Genomic DNA, 24,111 nt, shown 5'->3' on the forward strand with positions numbered 1-24,111 from the left:
TGCTACAGACAATTTTATTTAGCTTATGAGAGAATTTTTTAACCAGAAGGATTAAACATAGCCATCATTAACATCTTTATTGCAAGCTGTCTCCTCTAAGCTGAATAAATAATCTAGTAGCAAGAATACTTTAAATTTAAAAGTACATCGTCAGATTGATGAACTTAGTCACTTGAATCCAGGTGACACCCTTGCTGCTATTCAACTGTTTTACAGTACTGTATTTACCTTAGGAAAGTCCACTGAGGTTGAAGGGGATTATTAAGGGTATATCTAACCCCTTCTCATTGAAAAGTCCGTCCAGAATGAAGCAAAATAAGACATGCTTATGCTGAATGCATTTTAAACTAAATCAGATCCTAGTGATGAATATGAAGTATGAAGAAGTTGTCCCAAACTGGAAATCCAAATCAACTTTTAAATTAAGAAACCTATCAAGAAAGGTGATTCAGGGTATGGTAATTATGGCAGAAGGTTGCAGCTTGGATAGGGTAAGGTCCATTTGGTTTGGCTTACGTATTGCCTGTAAGGCTTACGTATTGCCTGTAAGGTATCCATTGCCCCTTTCTAAACAATATCAGTGTTAGGAATGAAGAGTGCAAAGTTTAGGCCTAAGTTTTCAAAGGTTATTAAATGATAGATTTATTTATATTTTGGTTAGTAAACTGATGGATGCATTGTGTTTACAGCTCCTGTGTGTGCCATTATTGCTGAATCATGAAGACAAGATTTGCACAGCACTAGAGTTTGATAAGGAACACAAATGGTTGTGATAGAGGGGACACCCATTGCAGTTGACTTTTGGAGACCTACAAAAGCACCGCAGGTATAATGCAAGAGATAACTATTGTCGTGGATGGTTTATTATAGCTTGTGTTATTTAACTTGATAAAGATCCCTAACACCATTCAGCTCATTGATAACCAGGTGCAGTCTGAATGAAATGTTGATTTGACCAGTGATCCAGGAGGCTCATTCCTGCCTCAAAACTAAATTCCATCAAATTTCATGCAACCACAACTTTTTATTTAGTGTGGAGTGGCCCAGCTCCATTGGATGAAAACAATCCAGTTTTAGCCTATTGCTATACAGTATGATGGTAGATCCAGCTGTGAAAGGTAATTTCTATACAGCCAGGTCTCATCAGCCCCTGGGAAAAGGTTACAAAAATGCCCACGATTTTAAAAATTATTATAACCAACATAATTGGTTTTGGGGATGTGCAGGGAAGCAATGCAGTGCCAGGAAACATGGCACTGGCACAGGTGAAGAGCTCTATGAAATGGCTGAAAAATGGGAAAGCAGCTAGGGTTGATGAGGTGTATGCAGAAATGATTAAGTGTAGTGGAGAGAGCGGAATGAAGTGCTTGTTGGAGATATGTAAGAAGGCATGGATGAGTGAAACTGTGCCAGGAGGGGGAAAAAGGCTGTGACTGTACCCCTGTACAAAAATAAAGGTAAGCGAAGTGAGTGCAAGAATTATCAAGGCTTAAGTTTATTGAGTGTGGTAGGGAAGGTATATGAAAGAATTATTATAGAGAAAGTAAGAGAGATATCTGAAGTCCTAGTAAGTGATGAACAGGGTGGCTTTAGGAGTGACAGAGGATGTGTGGATCAAATATTTGCAGTGAGGCAGATAGCAGAGAAGGCTTGTGAGAAGGACCATAAGGTGTGTATGGCGTTCATGGATCTGGAAAAAGCATACGACAGTGTGGACAGAGAAGGTTGTGGAAAGTATGTACGGTGTAGATGGTAAGCTGCTAGGTGCTGTCAAGAGTTTTTATGATGGTAGTGAAGCATATGTAAGGGTTAATGGGCATCTAAGTGAATGGTTCATAATCGGTGTGAGCATGCAACAAGGTTGTGATGTCCCCATGGTTGTTCAGTAATTGTATATATGGATGGGGTGATGAGAAAGTAAAAACACAACTGATGGAGGGGGGGATGGCATTAGCAATGAATGGTGATTGATGGAATAACTTTGTCATATGCTGATAATGCAGTACTACTTGCAAATACTGAACAAGAGCTTGGTAGACTAGTGAGAGTTTTGCTAATGTCTGTGAGTGTCATACCTTGAGAGCAAATGTAGAAAAGAGTAAAGAGATGGTTATTTAGAAAGAAGGTTACTCCCAGTGCAATGTTAAAGTGAATGGAGAGATTGGAATTGGTGAGAGTTCAAATACCTTGGTACAGTGATAGAAAAGAGAGGAAAATGTGCAAAAGAAGTGGAAAGTAGAGTGACACATGGAAGGAAAGTAGCTGGTCCAATGAAGGCCATGATAAAAAAACAAAGGCTTGAGTGTTGCAGCTGCATGAGGCTTACATGAAGGAGTGTTAGTGCCAACTAACATGGATATGAGACTATGGTGTGGCATAAAAATGAAAAGTTAAGAGTGAGAGCAGTAGAGATAGGACTGCTGAGGAATGTACTGTATGTGGAGTACAGAGAGTGGATAGGATACAAAATAATGTGACTCATGAAAGATGTGAAGTCTGTGGATACCAGAATCAAACAGAGTGTAGGCTACTGTGATGGTATGGTCATGTGGAGGGAATGAATAACACTAGAGTGGTGAAAAAGGTATATCTGAGCGAATTTGAAGGAGAGAGGAGACGAGGTAGGCTGAGGAGAATGTCGATGGATATGGTGGGTGAGTGTGTGAGGAAGAGAGGTTTGGAAGTCAGTGAGGCTAGGGGACTGACAAGAGATCGAGCTGGCTAGATGAATGTTATGAGAAGCGCATGATCAGGGATATGACACCCCTTTTTAAAGTGACTGCATCTGGATTTACTCTCAGATACATTTATGTGAAACTACAGAATGTGGTGAACATGTTTGGCATATCTGATAGAGCCAGGATTCCGGGAGCTTGAATGATGAGTGAATGGAAGCATGGCCTATTGGATTGGGCAAATTTGGGCTGTCTGGACATTGCTATTCCTCATCCTGCCCTGCCCTGGGGTGGGAAAGGAGGTCCAGATGATGATGGGAATGAGAAAAACTAATGTATTTAGCCATGTTGGCAGCAGTAAGAAAAATAAACAAATAGGGCCTAATTAAAAATAAAATAATTCACCCCAGATTGTTAGAGGAAATTACAGTGATACTGGTGGTGGTGGCAAGAATTAACTACACACTGTTCATTTTGACTAAGTGTAAAATTGTCACCTCTCCATCTTGAGTGCAGAGTTATAATGCAATTAATAGTAGAATATGGTGGTAGTCGTGAGAAAGTGCTGTCAAACTGATGTAGGGCCATATTATTGTCCAATTACACCACTGAACTACAGGCAACAGGCTACAAATGGATGAAAATTTCTGTCAGGTTACAGTGAATGAACTATAATTATGTCCATAACACTTCTCCCCAGGCCCAGTTGTTCTTCCTGACGCACCTTCATGCGGACCACACCCAAGGCCTCACTCAGTCATGGCGCCTTCCCATCTACACCTCCCCAATCAATGCCCTTCTCCTAAAGCACAAGTTCAGGGTCAGTCTTGGTCACTTTTATCCTTTTCAGTTGAGTGGTGTTCATCATCCTTTCACTTGATTTAATATGCTGAATAGCAAGCCAATTAATTTTGTGTCATACGGGAAGCCATTTAATTTTTTGGATGGTAACCATGTAGCCAGCATATAAATGTTTAGTGTTCTAGTAAGTTAAGGTGCTCTAGCTTGATGTGGCATATAAAGAGTCTACACCTGACTGGCTCTTGGCATTCGTTGATCACATTATGATGCCCAGGGATGAGAAGTTGGTCATTCCTGCTTAAAGTATTTGGACTGGATGGCCTAGCTGTGAATCCCTGCATTCCTGATGAGATGATTAAGAATTGGATATTGGATGGATTTTTATATTATATTTTTCTCATTTAGTCATGCTACTACCAGACAATTTTATTCACCATAGGAAACTTTTCAGACTGGAAAGTTAGTTATAGGCTTCAATAATTCCTTCAGTATGAAAAGCCGTTTCAGGTTGATTAAACCTGTCAAGAAGGAGCAAGAATAAACTAAAAATTGACTCACTCTTAACACAGTCCTTCAGCTTAACCTCAACAAAAGATCTCCAGGGACACCCAGCAGAAGACCAGTTTCTTCTAGTCCACATAATGGGCAATATAGATTGGCTGATTCTTGACAGAGAGGACAGAGTTTTTTTTTTTTTTTTTTTTTTAACAGAATGGAGGAAGGAAAAACAAATGGGTAAAAAAAAAAAATAATCCATACACCAGATTACTGGTGTCCTCTGTTCATAAAATATCTGTAACAATTAGACTTGAACAGTTGTGGGTTGAAATTTGGAGGAAAACAACTCTGGGGAAGCGAGTTCCAGAGAGATGCAGTTCGGGAAATGAAAGAATTCTGATAGGGAGAAGTTCTGCAATATGGTTGAGTGACATTCCAGTCATGAGCGCTACCAAATGCCTGTGTAGCACGAGGGAAGGCATAGAGAGGTGGCACCATGGACGCAACTTCGTCTGAGCATCTGCCAAAAAAATATCTGTAAAATAATGCAAGGGAGGCAACATTCCTCCTTACTTGCAGGGGAGGTAGTTTATATGTAATGGCAGGGTTGTTAATGATTCTAACAGCTTTATTCTGAATTTTGTCTAGTTGTCTTAATGCAACCTCTTCACAACCATTCCACAAGGGTGAGCAATATTCAAGCTGAGAGCACACATGACTCTTATAAATTATAGCTAACTGCTTATCGGCGAAGAAGTTACGGACTCTGTACAATAATCCAAGTTTCTTTGAGGCGGTTGTAGCAAGTGATCTGACATGAGAGGTCCAGCTGAGGGCACTGTTAAGTGAGACACCAAGAATTTCAATACTTTTGGAGATGGGAATATTAGTAGCACTGAAGGTAATGTACGAATCTGGCAATATCTGTCTATTAGTAAACTGTATATATTTAGTTTTACTAGCATTAAAAGAGACAAGGTTTTTTTTGTCCCCATTCACTGATTGTAGATAGATCTTGATTTATGGAGATGGCTGTACTGAGTTGAGAGGTAGAGATATTAGACTTTGTAAATGGATGTCTGAGTGTGAATGAACTATGTAGTGTTGAGTCATCTGCATATGAGTGAATGGAATTGTGAGTGACAGATAAGAGATCATTAATATGAACCAGAAATAGGGTTGCGCCAGAACTGATTCCTGCGGCACGCCGGCGTTAATTGAGTGGAAATTCGAATATACATCATCTACTTTTACTCTTATTTTCCTGTCACTAAGATAAGAAGAAATCAAAGGAACAAAAGACGTTAGTCCATAGCAAGGGAGTTTGGACAGCAGGGAACGGTACCATACTCTGTTGAAAGCTTTAGAGATATCAAGAGCTACTGCATGAGTTTCTCCAAAAAGATCAATTGATTGATGGATGGTATAAGTTAAGAGATTGAGTATGTCAATGGTGGATCTTTCGTGGCAAGAACCGTATTGTCTATCACTAATTAAGAATATTCTATTGTCATTAGGGTTGTTAAGTAGTTTTGATGCTTGCTTTTGAAGAAAGTTTGATTTAGATAGATTTATTACAGCTTTTGCATGATTTCTAGCAATTTTAAATTGGGAGAGTGATTCAGATGTTTTTGATTTTAAGTAAGAGTTATATGCTAATGACTTTTGGGCTGTTGCTCTGGCACAATTGCCATCAAACCATTTTGGAGAGTTTGATCTTTTAGTGAATTGTTGACTTGGTATGAATAAATCCATACCAGCTAGTATTAAGTCGCAGACGTGGGTCTGGGTAGAATTGGGATCACTTGAGAAGAAAGACTGCCATGGAATATCAGCAAGATAATTTCTGCTCTCCCACGTGGGTCATTTGTAATACTGCCATCTGAAGATTTTAGTGGGGGAATGGATCATTCTATCCTTTAACCTATCAAGCAACAGTGTGAGTGTTTATTGATCAGTTTAGCTCCAGAGCAGCATGAGCCAGAGTTGTAATAGTTACTTGATCATTCTCTTATACCTGTATCAGCTGATCCCCTTGATAGTGACATATGTCACTGTGAAATTTCAGCTACCAGACAACATTGTACGAGAACTGGAGGTTGGCGAGAGTTACTTGCTGTCCCTTGACAGTGACAACATCCACACCATGACCGTCACCGTCATTGATGCCAACCACATCCCTGGTGCTGTCATGTACCTCTTCCAAGGTGACTGCTCTGGAATTTTGTGGCCATACAATCCATAAATTCTTCATTAAGTTGCTTCTTTAAGTTCCATTGTTGTCTGTAGAGCTGACTTGCCAGTATCTCCCAATTGACAATGCCAGCAGCATGGGAAAAAGTGTAATACAGGGTGGCCCGTAAATAGCACTCTGGTGGAAACTTGCATGGAGGTATCTTGTGTGTTGTGGGAACAGCTTAATCTTTTGGTTTTGAGTGTGGGTGTGACAGGTAGACACTGATAACAGTGACTGAGGTGTACCCACAACACACAAAAAGTAGACCAGAGGAGTATTATACAGTGACACCTCAGAATGTGATGTAGACTACAAATGAAAACTTTGTATATCAATTTATCGTATACCAAGGTCGATATAACATGGGCTCTGCAGGATATAGGGAGGGGGCCAAGGACCATGTTACCTAAAATCTCAAAAACCTTTCCTTGTAGGCTTGCCCCTGGCACCCTCAGTAGCTCCACATTTTCCACAAAGGGTAGCATCTTTGCCAGACATGATTTCTAAGTTATAAGTATTTCAGTATTTCACATAAAAAGTTATCACTCCACTTATTTGAGAATAGCATTGGTGTTTCAGTGGCCTTTCATGCATGAATCGGAATGAAAGGGAGATGATTACAGTGATTGTCAACACTAAGTGGCCATCTTGTCTCAAACATTTGACTGTCAACTTGTGCTGGAGGCTCTGTACTGTACTGTATATGCATGGGATTGTTGTACATGACCACAATTATTGTGTAAGCGAATTTTGCTAACATTATCGTAAAACTGGGTACTGCATAACTTTTGGTTCATTGTTCTATCAATTTATTGCCTACCAAACTATATTACAGCGAGGCCTGAGTGTATATAGGTCACCACGTACATTGGAGCACATTATCGGCATGTATTACCAGGGGAGATGTTTCCCTTGTCACCTAAAGTACAGCTCTTTGTTTCATGTTTTGTTTCTCTTACTACAGGGTATTTTGGCAACATCTTATATTGTGGAGACATGCGCTGGTGCCGTACGATGCTGAACAATGTGGTACTGAAGAATGTGGTGGAAGAACGGCAGCTGGATGTACTCTACCTTGACAACACCTTCTCAGCACCGTACTGTACATTTCCATCTCGACATATTGCAAAAGAGGACCTTTTCAGAATTATAGAGTGAGTTCTTTTGGACCAGGAAACCATTTAGTATGTTGGATGGTATCTATATAACCTGATGGTCTAGTGGGTTAAGGAATTGTAAGGGGTGGTTGGGGTTTATGGCTTATGAAATGCTACTGAAGAGTCACTCTTTCATGATAATCTGATAGGCCTTTTTTTATTATTATTATTATTATTACTATTATTATTATTATTATGTCACTCTCATCGTAAATGCCAGGAGCAACTGCCTAGCCACGGGCTTCTACACTCCTCATGGGGCAACGTAGGATTAGATGATGGATGAATGTATTATTATTATTATTATTATTATGACTTTTATTTTATTTTTATTATTATTATTATTATTGTTTTGTTTAAATATAGATCAGCACTTTACATCACCGCAGCTGCAAGAATGGGTTGGCAGACTTTTGGTTGTGATAATACTGTGGATTCTTATTTGTCCAACCATTAGAGGTAACAAGAAAATGAGATGGTCATGATCCAGAAATGGGAAAAGAAAAATATTAAGTACTATAGGACAGCTGTCAGTTCAGAACATTTTAAATAATTTTACTCTTCCTAAAACATGGAGGAATGAGTAGGTATTCCAGTATATGATACATAGGCCACAGATGATGGTACCCAGATAGTCCCTTTAGTCCAGTGACATTATATTTTATTCTTGCTACCTCCAGATTATTATATTGAATTTAGGAAGGGCCTTTAAAGGAGTTAATGATGGTGGTATTTACCCCAGCCAGGTTGAAAGGTTTATCCAAAAGTTTCATTTCATGGAGGTAGTGAGAATAAACTTTTAAAAATACCACCAAATTTAAGGGATTACTACCCTTTCCTCTCCCCCATCCGTCTTTCCTTCCATCCTCTTCTGTCTTTATTTCCTTCATTCTTTCCTCGTCCTTCTGCCTATGGGTGACTTTGCACTCCCTCCTCTGTCTTTCTTTCCTTCATTCTTTCCTCTTACTTCTGCCTGTGGGTGACTCTACACTGAGTGACAAGCCAAATGGTTTCTTGTACACCAGGAAACCATTTACTATGCTGAGTGGTAACCATATAATCAAATTTTGGCACCTGGTGATTTAAGTGGGTAATTACAACACTCCAATCGGATTGAGCCGGTGAAGGTTTACAGCCAAGGGGTTTAATGCCACTCAGGGATGAGTGAGGCTGGTCACTCTCATCTTAAATGTCAGGACCAACTTGCCCAGCCCCGGACTCCTACGCTTCTCATGGGACAATGTAGGATTGGGTGATGGATGGATGGATGGAGAACCATGTATGATTAAAATCAGTGTGGGTAACTATATATCCACTGGATTGTTATTTAACATAATACCAGACTTCATACCATTTTTGTTGTGTGTAAGGGGCCCTTACTTATTCCTCCTATCCTCTTCAACATCTTGATGTATTTTCAATTTTGTTCCATTCTTACATAAGTTAAGAAAGACCTCATATTAAAGGGTTTATGGAGGTAATATTAAGTATTGAAGTTCAGAAGGTTCTGTATAAGCTAAATAAAATTCATCTGCTTTCAGCAAAAACAAAGGGAAAAATAGTACAGTAAACTCTGAATTATCCATTGTAATTCAGCCAAGCCCTATGCCTGGAGCATTACACTTTTTTTTTTTTTTTTTCTGTCAGACCTTAGTGTTAAGAGTACATTTTAAGTCCATACCTTGTAAGTTTAATAAAAACAACTCCAGGTATTTTTTTTTTTTTTAATTGGTACACAATAGTGACCACGAATGTGGTACCGTACAAAAAAAAATCGAATGCGTTCCAGGGTTATGGTGTCTGGCAATAGGTAGATAGATAGATACAAGTATCAAGTGCTGTTGTGTGTGTTTCACTATGCTGGTCTATTGTTTTGTTAATCTGATGGGTAAGAAGGCAAAGAATGTGTACAGTTGAATGTTCTTGTCTAAATCCATAGTCGATCATTGATTAATTTATTGATTTCTAGGTGCATGACTATGTGTTTGTTTGTTAGTGTCTCAAAAACTTTACCGAGAACGGAAGTTATAGCAATTGGTCAATAGTTTTGTTGGATCAGAAATGGCCCCCTTTGTAGGAACAGGATGGATAGTTGCTTCTTTCCAAAAGGTTGGAAAACTTGAGGTACAGATACATAAGTGGAAAAATTTTGCCAGTACAGGAGCCAACACTGGGGAGCAATTTTTAAGTACTGTTGAAGGAATTTCATCTGGACCAATAGCTTTGTCTACTGAGAGATTCTGTAATACAGCTTGTAGTTATCAGAAATTACTATCGTCGATGATTTTAATGTCCATGATGTTGAATGGCTCACTTACTCATCCAGACCTTATGACTCTGGTCTTGAATGTGAGCTATTTGCAGACTCATTTAATCTCACCCAGTTAGTCAGTCAGCCTACCCTTGTACCAGACAACCCCGATCAAAATCCCCATCTGTTGGACTTGTTTCTAACAACCAATTCAGATAATTATAATGTCGAAGTGAAGTTCCCCTTTGGATCCTCTGATCATTGTCTGATACAAGCCACCTGTTCAACACCTACCACACCCTCCTGCTCTGTACCTGTCATGCTGACTAAATGGCACTACGACGCGGCAGACTGGGAGGGTCTTCAAAATTTTTTCATGGATGTTCCTTAGACCTCCTTTTTCTCTCAAGATGCAAACTCCACATTGGGCCACATACAGGATTTCCTTAAAGTCAGCATGGATACATTCATTCCCCACCATAGTTACAGAAAAAGATGTAATTCACCTAAATTGTTTGACCACAATTGTGCTAGAGTAACAGAACATAAAACAATAGCTAAGCCTTTAACTATTATAAAAATATCACAAACCATGCCAAAACTAATATCAATCTTTCTAAATTAAACTTTCTTCATAGACAGGCTAACAAACTACTAAACAACCCAAATGTTAACAAAATATTCTGGTCTACTCTTAATTCATTTACATCTAACTTCACAACCTCCTCTTCCATTCCACGGTTACAGTCCCCCAATGGAAATCTAAGAAGTGACCCGCGTGGAAAAGTCAACTTTGTTGATAATTTTTCAACAAACTCAACCCTAAATACAGAAAATCACAATCTTCCTGTAGGGCTCAGTAGAATCACACTACATAACTGAGAATTTACTGTATATTCAGTTGAGTAACTACATAAGCTTGCCTAATATTCTACCACTTTTGCTTCACACTTACCTCTGCTAGCTAACCCTGCCATGCTGAGAAAGGTGTGGTGTGTTTCTCTGGTACGATGCTTCAAGGAGGAAAGTGACGGAAGTGCCATGCTCTGAATATAATGAAAGTGCCCTGAGTGCAAATTAGACACAGTGAAGTGGTAAGTGAAGTTGTATCCCTTATTGCACATTCTGTAACATATTTTTAAATTTTCCAGCTCGTACCCAGATCATATAATAAAAATTGGGATTCGAGACCTGGGTCGAGAGGATCTCCTAGAAGCAGTGGCTCAGAGGTTCTGTGAGAGAATCATGGTGCAGCCAACTAAATATGAATACCTGCAGATGCTGAAATGCAGTGATGTCTTCACCACTGACGCTGACAAAGCTCGCATTCATGCTGTGCCAATGACCCAGGTTAGTGTATAAGTTTACATTTACATACTGTTGTGATAACTTAGGCTAACCTCATTAACCCCTAAAAGATGGATGTCTGCATATGCTGTCCATGGGTACTAGGGCCTACAAGACGGCTGTCCGCATATGCAGTCACGCCCCCCCACCCCTCCAAACCCACCCCACCCCCCTACCACCACTCCCACACACCACCAACCCTCGCACTCATCCCCCCACTCTGACCCCCTGCCCTCCCTCACCACCACACCCCCAAACCCCCACTGCCCTCCAACTCCCCACTGTCCCCCCAATACCCTCCACAGCCCCATGCCACTGTGAACTCCCACCCTTCCACCACCCCTCCCCTCCCCACCCCCATCCCCCATGCCCTCCCACAATCCCCAACTCCCCAACCACTTCCCCACCACCCCCACTCTCCCCACCATCCCCCACCATCTCTCCACCATCCTCCTCCATCCTCCATCATCCCACCACCACCCACCACCCCCTATCTCCCACCCCCTGTTGCCATTCCCCTACCCCCACCACCCCCAACCCCTACCCTCCTCCATCCCCCATACCCATACACCCCAAACCCCCACATCCCCAAACAACCCCACTCTTCCAATTTCCATTGCCTCCCCTACCCCCCTCCCAACCCCCCACTTAGGACCCCTACCCATCACCTCCCCAACCCCACCTCCACCTCCCCCAAGAACCCAGCCCCCATCCTTGCACCACCCCACAACCTCCACATCCTTTCAAACCTCCTTCCTCACAAATCCCCCACCATATAGCCGATTGTGCCCATCCTGAGCGTGTCAAAACATTACGATGCCCGTCTCTTAGGGGTCAAATTGATCACTGTCCTGTCTGGGATTCGAACTCAAGACCCACCCAGTTTAAAGGCATGACCTCGGAGAAGAGTAATATTGGATTTTTTTCCTTTTTGCCATTACAGTGATTCCTTTCTCCCCCAGATCACTGTGGCATCACACAAGCAGTGGAACAATGAGCATCCCACCATCAGTATCATCTTGACTGCCTTGTATGTCGGCTGGGAAAAGGGACCATACTCTTCTTCGTCAGTCACTGGTATATTCATTGTACCATACAGTGATCATTCATCCTTTCCTGAACTGATTGACATGGTGACTCAGTTGGCACCACACAGTGTCTTGCCCATTGTTAAACAGTGGTCGAAGGCTGGCTGGTGGTCTGAGCCCCAATGTCCTGATCAGTCCGTGAAGGCCGATATGTCTGTTTACAGTCACCTTTTAACTCTCCCCCCACCCAGCCCAGTCATAGTTCCTGAATCAGTGTTACTGATGATGAAAGAAGGACGATTGCGAATGTTAAGCCAGCAGCCACGCCGGTGTGGTTTGCAGCGAGGGTTGTCCCCCAGGCGTAGCAGGGCGCATGGCGTCCGCTATTCCACACCACCAGATCACCTTCCTTCACCTCCTCTCCCATCTTGTATTTACTCAACCCCACCTCGGTCTTGCATGCACTCACTTCCACCGCATTCGTGTATGCACTCACCTCAACCCTGTTCAGGCATATATTTATCTCAACCCCAATTTTGCATGCACCCAACTCCATTCATGCCTTGTATGCACTCACCTCCAGCCCAGTCTTGTGCAGGTATCCATTCATCACCACAGGCTTGTACAGGTATGCACCCACCTCCACCCCAACATTCTGGTACAGGAATGCACTCACCCCCACCCCAACAGTTTGGTAATGGTATGCATTCACCTCCATCCAAGTCTGATGTAAACTCTCCTTGTCCTACCTCCAGTATCACCATTGATAGCAGGACCCCCAGCCCTTCCCTCTTATACCCACACCCTCATGTGACACTACACACTGCACTGCCCCCATCATCTCCCTCCTTGCATTCTCAGAGTGACCACAGGGAAATTCAAGCTCATCATTATCATCCAGACCTCTTTTCCCACCTAGGGGAAAGTCAAACACAGGCCAGAGAACTTCCCAGAAGTGTCCCAGAAGCACAAACTCAGATCAGCGAATTTTCCAGTGTCTCATCACCGAATAGGAGCAGAATTAAAGCCTATAGTTCAGCAGTACATTCTTTACTGGGTGTAGATGAACATTTCTGTGAACAGAATAGCCCAAGTGAATATTCTGGTGCCAGTCATCACAACAAGGTGTCTGACAAAAACAGTGTAAGAGCTGAGAACTCAGTTAAAGAACCACGGCAAAGTGTAACTTCATTGGAAAATAAATCCAGTGAACAACATTCCAGAAGTACTTCAGCAGAAAATCTGAATGTCCCAAACACTGAGAAAACACCAGTCCATATAATGATAACTGAGACTAATGACTTGATAGCTGCTAAGTATACACGGTTGAATAATGAGGGTATTACTGTAGAAAATTTCAGAAGTATTATAAAAGATACTGAAGAAATATGTAAAGCTGTTGCAAATGTTTATGCAGCTCTGCCAGATTAACCTTTTTATGTAATGATAGTGTAGCACATACGTGTGGATGTTTGTGCCTGCGAGGAGTCAGGATTCTGGACACTTGAATGATGAGCGAAGAGTGCGGCCCATTTAAATGGACATGTGGTCCATTTAAATAAGACGGACTTTCGATAGTTCTTGTACTGTTAGCTTTCTTAATGCACTCCGCACTGTGTCTTGTTCCATTCATGGGTGTGAAAAAAGGTTGGGATGATGGTGGTGATGGTAGTGTAGTGTACTACACATGGGAGGATCAGCCAGAATGATTGCCGAGAGGGATTGTTGGTACAGTATAAGGTATTTTGGCAGGGAAGGGCATATGGATATGGTGGTGTGAGTACTGGTTAAGAGAAAATGGGTGGAATATATCATGAATTTAATGAGTCAATGAAAGGATTATAGTAGTGAAAATTTTGTTCCGTAGGCTCACAGTTTCATTTACATTGACTTATGCTTAAGGTGTCTGGCTGTAGATACTGTACATAGATAGATTGGCATATGCTCCACAGGCTGGCTTGGATGATGTAGAAAAAGATTGATTTTAGGACAACTTAATATGTGTGGTAAGTGGTATGGGGGATGATTAGACTGTAGTTTAAGGAAGGGAATTAAATGGCCTGTTGGTGAAGCAGCTCAGGGATATGAAGGGGTACACGGGGGATGCACATATGGTATGTGGAATGTGGAAGGGGAAAGGATGCTTGAGTTTGGAGAGGCATTGAACATGATTGTGTGCAACATGCATTTTTGGGAAAAGAGAGTAGGTTGATTACGTACGAGTTGGGGAAATAATAGCCCCCCCCCCCCAAATAACAGACTAGAAGAGGCGAAAACAAGTGAATAAAAAAATATAATCCATACACCAGAGTACAGGTGACCTTCATTCATAAAAAACCTGTAACAGTTGGACTTGAACAGCCGTAGGTTGGAGTTTGGGGGAAACCGCTCTGGGGAAGCAAGTTCCAAAGAGATGCAGTTCAAGGAATAAAACAATTTTGATAGAAGTTCTGCAATATGGCAGTGTGACAGTCCAGTTATGAGTGCTACCTGATGCCTGTGTAGCGCAGTGGAAGACATGGAGAAGTGAGGCACAATGGATGCAACTTTGTCCAAACATTTGTCATAAAAGTATCTGTAAAATAGTGCAAGGGAGCCTACATTCCTTCATACTTGTAGGGAGGGAGTTCATTTGTAATAGTAGGGTTATTAATAATTCTAACTGCTTTGTTCTGGATTTTGTCTTGCTGTTTTAGTGCAACCGCTCCACATCCATACCACAAGAGTGAGCAATATTCCAACTGTCAGTGCAAATGACTTATGAATTACAGTGTAGCTAACTGCTCGTCAGTGAAGAGGTTACGGACTCTACTATAATCTAAGTTTCTTTGAAGCAGTTTTAACAAGTGACCTAATATGAGAGGTCCAGGTGATGGCATTGTTAAGTGAAACACCAAGAATTTCAATACTTTTAGATATAAGAATATTAGTAGCATTGAAGGTAATATAGGAATCATTTGTGTTTTAGTAAACTGTATATATTTGGTTTTATCAGCATTAAATGAGACAGTGTTGTTTTGTCCCCATTCAGTGATCTTAGATAAGTCTTGATTTGTGGAGACTGCTGTACTGAGTTGTGAGTTAGAGATATTGAACTTGGTGAATGGGTGTTTTAGCGTGAATGAACTGTGAAGTGTTGAGTCATCTGCATATGAATGGATGGGATTATGGGTGACAGATAAGAGATCATTAATACGAAATAGGAAGAGGATTGGAGCCAGAACTGATCCTTGTGGCACATCCGGCATTAATCAAGTGGAAATTGGAATACAGTAGATGCTCGATTTAACAGACCGATTTAGCAGAAGCCCGAGATAACGGAATCATTTTTTTCTGGTATTTTTTTGTCTGTTTTAAAGGAAAGTTTCTGTTAAATCATCATCATCATCATCATCATCTGGACCTCCTTTCCCACCCAAATGAGTATAATTCTATTAACTTCTAACTGCCAGCTGACGTGTATAGCCGTCACAATTTTGGGCGCGGAGGAACGCCAGTTGACGTGTATAGCCACAAGCATCTTCCCGCCACCCTTTGAATTTTAACTTGTCCTTACTCATCAACGGGACCATCTGGAGACTTGGGGGTACTTTCATTTGAAAGAGCATGAGTTGATGATTCTTATGTATCTTTAATTTTTTCTCTAGCTCTTATAGTTTGGCAGATATTAGGGTTTGAAGTAAAGGTATTTTTTTCCCTCGCGGATATTCCCCATAGGGAGGAGCGTGAAACATCGGAAAAACCCCAGTGTGTAGAGGTTCAGGAAATTCCGTCCCCAAAACCGAATTTATGGAGAAAGTCCTTTAAATCAAGCGCATCATCGAGCCCATACTGGAAACACTCCCCTGACCGGTGGTGTGCAGTGTTGCCACACATCCCCAACCTGCCTGGGTAGCAGTGAAGACTCGGCCACATCATTTGACCCATGCAGTCTTCACATGATCCTCCAACTATAGGACCTGCTCTGTGTGTGTGCGGCTTTGCCTTGGTATTGCTGCCTTATTTGTGTTTTTTTCAGTGAACCAAAGCTTTTCTGAACCATGACTAAGGCTCAGAAAAAGAAGGAGAGGGTGACGCTGTCTGTTGCCCAGAAACTGGGGATAGTTGAGAAGATGGAGGGTGACTCTGACAGTGACTAGAGATGTACCGATGTATAGGTATTGGTATCAGTATTGGTGGTATCGGCCCATTTTTAGAGTATCAGAATCGGTATCACTGATTTTCTGCCGATATTACCGATTTTTGAAAGGAATTTATTGCGCAGCATATCACTGACTAAGTTATTTTGATAAATAGTATTTGGATGTTTTATAGGGATGAAAAATAATGGTAATATCCAGTTATTTACAATAGTATCATATTATTTTGAGTACATGGTGTGTAGTAGTTTAATGACAAACTTGAAAAAAAGAAAGTCGCTTGAGTATGGACAGCAAGCAGCCTAACAGATTGGTCTCCAATGCACTGGTATCAGTATCGGTCAAAGTTTTGGTATCGGTACATCTCTAGACTAAACCACCCCCAGGCCTGACACAGGTTTGGGAGGGCCAATATGGCTACCATGTCAGGTATATTTCTGGAACAGATGCAGACTGTTACTTTTGGAGGTATGCCTTACTGTAGTTTATTATCCCCATTTACTATACTATTAGGTTCACAACTATCCTCACCGTATTCTTTATGTGTGCATATTTTATTACTGTCATTACTGTATTTATCACTGTTAACATGTACACAATAATGCATTTAAGGGGGGGTATTAATTATGGGTTAAGACTGTTGTGTATAGCATTGAAAGTTAGCATGGTTTGGGTGCACATTGTCAGTAACTTGGTTTGACCATTGCCTTCAAGGATTTAGCAGAAAGTACCACAGAATACCGGAAGAGTTTCCCTTATATTGAGCCTTGGTTATTGAACTTGATTTTGCAGAAAATTCAAGAAAATGGAATAGGAGATGGCTGAATTAGTTCATTAAATAAAGCATCTACTGTATACATCATTTACATTAATGCTTATCTTTCTGTCATTGAGGTATGAGGAAATCAGAGGAACAAAAGACATTAGGCCATAGCAAGGGAGTTTGGATAGCAGGGAATGGTGCCACACTCAGTCAAAAGCTTTAGAAATATCAAGGACTACTGCATGAGTTTCTCCATGTTGGTCAGTCGACTGATGGATGGTATGAGTCAGGAGACTGAGTATATCAGTTGTGGATTTTTTGTGGCAAAAACCATACTGTCTATCACTACTTAAGTTGTTGGATTCAAGATGTTTAACTGTTTGCTTATTAATTACAATCTAAATACTTTACCAAGAGAAGACATGGTAGCTATTAGTCTGTAATCAGAGGGATCAGAGGAACTTCCTTTCTTCAGAATTTGGTGGATATTGGCTTCTTTCCAAGAATCATGGAATGAAGTATGTATATATAGAGTCTGAACAGTTTTGCTAGAATAGGAGCAAGTTCTGGGGAACACATTTTCAAAACAATTGGAGGAATTCCATCAGGACCTGGATCTTTGTTGGTTGTTAAATTGTCTAGAGTGGGTTTTACATATCTAGTTTGCATCTTAAGTGGAGCAATTTCGGGAGAGTCAAGTTCTGGTACAAGGACGTTCTGGCTGACTTCCTCTGAAGCAGAATTACTGGCAAATGTATTGGCAAGGATATTCACTTTACCATGTGGGTCATTTGTAATGTTACTATCTGAAGAGTTTAGTAAGGGAATGGGTGATGACTTGTTAAAGATATTATTGAAAGAATTTAGAGTTGACCAGAATATTCTGTTGTCATTAGGATTGTGTTAATTTAGATGCATGGTTGTAAGGAGAGTTTGATTTAGCGACATTTATTACTGCTTTTGCATGGTTTCTAGCAATTTTAAAAGTGACTAAGCAGTTCAGATGTTTTTTATTTTAAGGGTTATATGCTAATGACTCTTGGTTCATTGCTCTGGCATAGTTGCTATCAAACCATTTTGGGGGAGTCCAGTCTTCTAGTGAACTGTTGACTTAGTATGAGCAATTCCATACCAGTTTGTATTAAGTCATTAATGTGAGACTGGAGAGAATTGATGTCTCTGGGGAAGAAAGACAGCATGGACTATCATCAAGATAATTTATGAATCCATCCCAGTCTTCCGTATTTAAGGGTCAAATGGTCACCCTGATGGGTTCAGAACAGGGAGGATTTGGGGGAACTGACAAATGAGCTTTGGTGAGATTGTGGTCAGAGGATCCAAGTGGTGACAATACTTCTATCCTGTATTCATCTGGATTATGCATCAGGCATAGATCCAAGAGATAGGCGTTATGGTCAGGATTATCAGGTATTCTGGTTGGTTGTTTTACCAACTGCATGAGATTAAATGATTTTGCAAACAGCTCGCACTGTAGACCAGAATCATCAGTCCTGTCAGACTGCAATAACCATTCTACATTATGAACATTGAAATCACCCAAAATGGTAACGTTAGTGATGGGTGCACAGTGGAGTCACCTCCACCACCCTCCTCACATAATGCATAAATATCGACACTCATTATGGCAGTTGCATTTCTAAGAGGAAGAGTCACCTTCTTCACCCACTGTTGGCGATAATGTCACCTAAAGTTCGCTCCCTATCGCACTATCACTAAGGCCTTTTCTTTTCTGGTCTCTGGACTTCACTGGTGTTGAAGTTGGTGGCCGCGGGCGCTCACCCAAGGGTTGGGACACAGGGAAAACTTCATGTAGTCTATCCATTATGGAGGTATGCAGGTGACTGGAACACGACTCAGATGCGTGCAGTAGGGCTGCCAGTGGCTGCATGTGGTGGAAATAACCTGAGGAATATTCAATGCTGTGAAACATTAGATCATATATATGTGTCACCCGGATGGCCCCGGGAGGACATGTATACATGACACCTGGACGGGATGGGTTAAATTACTGTTCTGGTTGCTGTGCTTTGTTATTATCTTTCCTCTTATTTTCCAACATTTATTTAGAAATTCCTTTGTATTTTCAAAGATTTTTGCTTGAATAGCCAGAAAGTAAGCCCATGATTTATCAGTCAATGATGCAATCGGGATAGTCTTTTCAAAGGCTCCTCTGTAAGTCATTGTAGCTACTGTTCTGGTTCCTGACCTCCTTTATTTTCTTCTTATTTTCCAACATTTACTTAGAAATTCCTTTTTACAGTATTTTCAAAACCTTTTCCCTTGAACAACTCAAATGTAAATTCATGATTTATCGATCGATAATGTGATTGGGATAGCCTTTTCAATGGTTGCTGTTTATGTTGTTTGAGCTACTGTTCTGGCTGCTGAGCTCCTTTATTTTCTTCTCTCTTATTTTCCAACATTTATTAATTCCTTTGTATTTTCAAGATGTTTTTCCTCAAACAGCCTGAATGTAAACACATGATTTATTGATGTCACAGTTTTCATCAATGCATGAAATACTAAGATTTTTATAATTATTAATATTTATTTAAAATACCCCCTGGGGGTAGGGGGGTTTTAAGAACACTCCCCCAGTATCCCTGTTTGTTGTACGAGGCGACTAAAAGGGTTGGTGGTGGGTCAATGCCCTACCCCTTAAAAAGAACTAACTAAACAAGCAAATAAAGCACCTCGGACCAGGACAGACCATAAGTTGATGACTAAGGAGTGGACAAAGGACATTCTGAGTGTGGGAACGTGAAATGTGAGAGGAGTGAATGATGAAGTGAAAGAGAGAGATTGTTCAGGTGCTTCAGGATGCAAAAGTGGATATATGTGGATTGACTGAAACTAAATGGTAAGGTGAAAGGGTGAGAGAATGGGAATAGTGTTCAGGAATATGTGCAAGAGTTAATGAGAATGAGAGGGCAAGAGAGGGAGTATGTCTGATGATAAGCAAGAAGTGGAAAGAGAATATAAGAGAGTATGGTACAGTGGGCACAAGGATTGTATGGGTGAGGATGAAAGTAGGTATACAAGCGTGGGCGATTGTATGTGTGTATGTCCCGACAGAGGACAGAGTGGCAAGAGTGAGAGATGAGTTTTGGGCGAAAGTTGAAGCACGTACGGACAAATCTGAGAGGAGCGAAAGAGTGCTTTTGATTGGAGACATAAATGGCAAAGTTGGGAATGTACGAGTGGATGGAGTGGTTGGTCAGTGGGGTGTGCCAGCTGAAGTAGATGGGAATGGTAGTGCTTTGGTGGACATCTGTGCTGGTAAGGGGTTGGCAGTAGCCAACATCTACTTTCGGCATAAGATGATCCACCAGTATACATGGAGAGTAATGAGGAGGATGGATGGTGAACTTGTTGAACGAAAGGCAATGATAGACTATGTGTGTGTGGGTGAGCGAATGAGAAGACAAGTGTTGCATGCAAGAGTGTGGAGAGGGTGGAGGAATGGAGTCCCGGACCATCACTTAGTGATGGCCAAGGTAAAGCTGCAAAAGAAAATGGTTGAGGAGACGAAGGGGAAGACAGGAGGAAACAGCTCCTGTGAGAAGAGTGGAGAATTTGCAAGATAGTGAGAAAATGGCTGAGTATAAGAGCATAGTGGAAAAAAGATTGGGAAGGTATGAGCTAGAGCAGATGGAAGGGGTGGAAGACATATGCAAGATATTCACGGAAGAGATAGGCCCAGCGTGTAAGGTGGTTTGTGGAGTGAGGAGGAGATGCAAGGGTGTGCAAGGGACAGCATGGTGGAATAATGAGGTGAAACAAGATGTGGAACAAAAGAAGAACGCATATAGTGAATGGTTAGCAAGTAGAGGTAGGGGAGAAGATGAGAGAGAGAAGAGAGAGGTATATGTGAGCATGAGAAGGGAGGTGAAGAGACTGGTGAAGGAAAGTAAGAAGAAAGTGGATGAAGAGTTTGGGAGGAATCTGAGTGTGAAATGGAGGAAGAGTAAGAAACTGTTTTGGAAGGAGGTAAAGAAAGTTAAGGCAGTGTGAAAGGGGAAATAGTAGGGGAGTGAAAGATAGGAATAACAGATTGTTGGTGGAGAAGAGGGAGAAATTTGAGGAGATGGAAGGAGCACTTTGAGGATTTGTTGAATGTAGAGAATGATAGCAGTGCGAGTATACATGGCTGGGGAATGGCTGGGAGAGAAAGAGATGAGAGGAGGGAGGAAGAGATCAGTAGGGCAGAAGCAGTGAAGAAGATCAAGCTGGGAAAGGCCCCAGGAATTGATGGAGTGTGTGGTGAAATGCTGAGGTATGGAGGTGAGATTGTTGTGGAGTGGATATGGAAGTTGTGTAGATTGGCTTGGAAAGAGGGAAGGATTCCAGAGGACTGGAAATCAGGTATAATTGTTCCTTTATACAAAGGAAAAGGGGAGAGAGAAGTATGTGGTAACCATAGGGGTATTTGCCTTCTTGGTGTGACTTTGTAAAATATATGGTAGAATACTCATTGATAGGGTTAGGCATATGACAGAGGAGCTAGTTGGAGAAGAACAAGGGGAATTTAGGAAGGGAAAAGGGTGTGTAGATCAGATATTTGTTCTAAGTTGTTTAGTGGAGAAGTATCTAGAGAAGGGAAAGAAAGTGTATGCTGCCTTCGTGGACTTGGAGAAAGCTTATGACAGAATAGATATGCAAGGTATGTGGAAGGTATTAAGAATATATGGAGTGGAGGGGAAATTGTTGAGTGCTGTGAAGAGTATGTACGAAGGAGCTAGGGCTATGGTGCGAGTGGATGGTGAGCAGAGTGACTTCTTTGATCTCAATGTGGGACTGAAACAGGGTTGTGTGATGTCTCCATGGCTTTTTAATATATACATGGACGGGGTTGTAAAGGAGGTGCAAGGTAGGGCAGTGGATGTGGGGGTGACTAATGAATGAGGGTGAGATTTGGAAGATTCCGGTGTTGCCGTTTGCTGATGATACAGTATTGTTGAGTGAAGATGAATGGTAGTTGCAAGGTTTGGTTAATGAATTTGGGACAGTGTGTAGGAGGAGGAAGCTGAAAGTTAATGTAAACAAAAGTAAAGTTATGGTGTTTGACAGGAATGAAGTCACAGAATGTACAGTGAGGTTGGATGGTAAGGATATGGAGAATGTGAGTGCATTCAAATACTTGGGTAGTGTGATGAGTAAGGATGGAACTTTGTGGGCGTGAAAGGGTACAGCAGGGAAGGAAGGTTGTTGGTTCACTGAGAGCAGTGATGAGAAATAGGGAGGTGAGTATGGAAGTTAAAAAGTCACTGCATGATAGTATTGTGATCCCTACCCCGACGTATGGAAGCGAGGCGTGGACCTTGCGAGATGGGAACAAGTCAAGAGTGAGAGCAGTGGAAATGAGTTACTTGAGAGGAGCATGTGGAGTGACATGGAGGGACAGGTTGACGAACGAAGAAGTGACGGAACGTTGTGGGGTGGATGTGGATGTGGTTGAGAAGACTAGGAGAAACAAACTGAGGTGGTTTGGACATGTGGAGAGAATGGAGAATGAAAGACTGACTAAGAGGGTGTATGTAGGTGAGGTGGAGGGAGAGGGAGGGGTAGACCGAGGATGAGGTGGAGAGATGAAGTTGAGAGGTATATGAGGGAGGGGGGGTGAGTTAGAGGGAGGGTAGTCAAATGGTGGGTGACAGCGACTTGGAGGCGTTTTGTCTGCGGCCACCCTTTGCGGGATTAGGACGTCGGGCTATAGATAGATATATATATAGTTATGTATTCCATGACAGGTTAGATGACTGTTCAGTGGTCAAACACAAAATATTCCTTGTTGAGTCACCTAGTTGTCCACACCGTTTTGTACCTCGTCTGAAGGGTGAGAATCCGTACCCCAAATGACAGTGTTCCTTCCACCTATGACTAAAACATATTAATCCAAGTCTAAAAACAGTTTATAAATCAACCTAAACAAAATTTGTCTAAAATATCAAAATTGGAAAAAAGAATCAAAACCCATCGCAACACCAGGGTTAGGCCTATGATAGGCGGGGTAGGTTGGTATTTCTACCCCCATCACTGTTTCAGGGTATAGCATCAAGGGGTAACATAATTTGAGGTTTGCCTGTACATGTTAACAGTGATTCATACATACATACCTACATCATCTAATCCTGTGTTGCCCCATAAGGAGCATAGAAGCCCAGGGCTGGGCAAGTTGGTCTTGACATTTAATGTGTGAGTGCCCAACCTCACTCATCCCTGAGTGGCATTAGGTGCACAGTAAACCCCAGCCATCCCTTGGATATAAACCTACACATGCTCAATCTGGCTGGAGTGTCGTAATTACCCACTAAACCACCAGGCACCATAGCTTGGTTATATGGTTACCAACCAGCATATTAAATGATTTCCTGGTGAAATAGAAACCACTTGACTTGTCACTCAGTGTAGAGTCACCTGTAGACAAAAAGAAAAGAAAGAAGGAAAGACAGACAGAAGAGAAGGGCAGGAAAGAAGGAAGGAAGAGAGGAAAGGACAGTCACCTGACAGAAGTACTACACTGAGTGAGTGGATGGTGAGCACCCATGAGACATACAGTAATGACATTAATAAAATATGCATACATAAAGAATAAGGTGAGGATAGTAGTGTACCAGATACAGTATTGCTGAATAGTAAATAGGGATAGTAAAATACATTAAGGCTTACCTCCAAAAGTAGTGGTTCTGTGCTTGTTGCTGAAATATGCCTTACACAGGTAGCCATACTGGCCCCTCACAAACCTGTGTCAGGCCTGGGGGTGGTTTAGTCACTGTCAGAGTCACCCTTCATCAGCACTAGAGGTGGTACTGGGGTGATACAGGGGCTGGGGAGCATCAGGGATGATGTTGGTGATGGTATAGGCATCCCATGGGCAGAGGTTGAGGGCAGAGAGATATCAGATTCAGTTGAGGGGAAGCTAGAGGTGGATGGCAAGGAAATGTCTGATGTGCAACTGTCCTTCCTTTCCTTTGGTTTATGAGGTAATGATGGCTTGAAGTTGTCGATCTCGGTCTGCTTTGGGGCAAACATCTCCCTCTGGAGTTTCCTACTTCTGGCCCTCCTTTCCCACAGGTGAAGCTAAAACACTCATAATTGCTATTTATGGGGAAATCCAGAAGTGTGTCAACACTATCGCTGGCTTGGGACAATCTGACCTTGCTAGTACTCTCCTGCACTTCCTCCTCAGCCGGTG

General features: G+C 41.7%; 3 protein-coding genes across 4 annotated transcripts in view; 2 read left to right on the forward strand and 1 right to left on the reverse strand.

Annotated features, from left to right (window-relative positions):
• TTLL15 (tubulin tyrosine ligase-like 15) overlaps positions 1–24,111 on the forward strand; it is a 180,488-nt gene that overhangs the window by 45,354 nt on the left and 111,023 nt on the right. The gene's annotated exons all lie outside the window — the stretch shown is intronic.
• Positions 689–13,889, forward strand: LOC145394103 (uncharacterized). 2 transcript variants are annotated; one of them, XM_080268082.1, is made up of 6 exons: positions 689–826; positions 3,376–3,495; positions 6,043–6,181; positions 7,175–7,364; positions 10,770–10,968; positions 11,928–13,889. In XM_080268082.1, exons 1-6 carry the CDS (start codon positions 764–766, stop codon positions 13,422–13,424), a joined length of 2,208 nt encoding a protein of 735 aa, XP_080124208.1. In that variant the 5' UTR covers positions 689–763; the 3' UTR covers positions 13,425–13,889. The 2 variants fall into 2 exon arrangements, with proteins under 2 accessions (XP_080124208.1, XP_080124209.1); XM_080268083.1 differs by lacking the exons at positions 689–826; positions 3,376–3,495; positions 6,043–6,181 and adding an exon at positions 6,908–6,928.
• The window catches only part of ohgt (E3 ubiquitin ligase component cereblon), a 79,079-nt gene continuing 73,667 nt past the window's right edge, over positions 18,700–24,111 (reverse strand). The window contains exon 9 of the mRNA XM_080268193.1: positions 18,700–18,818. Within this exon, the coding sequence (XP_080124319.1) occupies positions 18,770–18,818 (49 nt within the window). The 3' untranslated portion in view covers positions 18,700–18,769. The remainder of the gene's footprint in view (positions 18,819–24,111) is intronic.

The sequence above is a fragment of the Coenobita brevimanus genome, chromosome 26 (assembly GCF_032717465.1).
Source record: "Coenobita brevimanus isolate Jiangsu-jjx chromosome 26, ASM3271746v2, whole genome shotgun sequence".
In the NCBI taxonomy this organism is placed as follows: Eukaryota; Metazoa; Arthropoda; class Malacostraca; order Decapoda; family Coenobitidae; genus Coenobita; species Coenobita brevimanus.

Coding starts and splice junctions, on each gene's coding strand:
- LOC145394103 (XM_080268082.1), top strand. CDS start 764: ATGGTTGTGATAGAGGGGACACCCATTGCAGTTGACTTTTGGAGACCT. Junction 3,496..6,042: donor TCCTAAAGCACAAGTTCAGG/GTCAGTCTTGGT, acceptor GTGAAATTTCAG/CTACCAGACAACATTGTACG. Junction 7,365..10,769: donor GACCTTTTCAGAATTATAGA/GTGAGTTCTTTT, acceptor TAAATTTTCCAG/CTCGTACCCAGATCATATAA.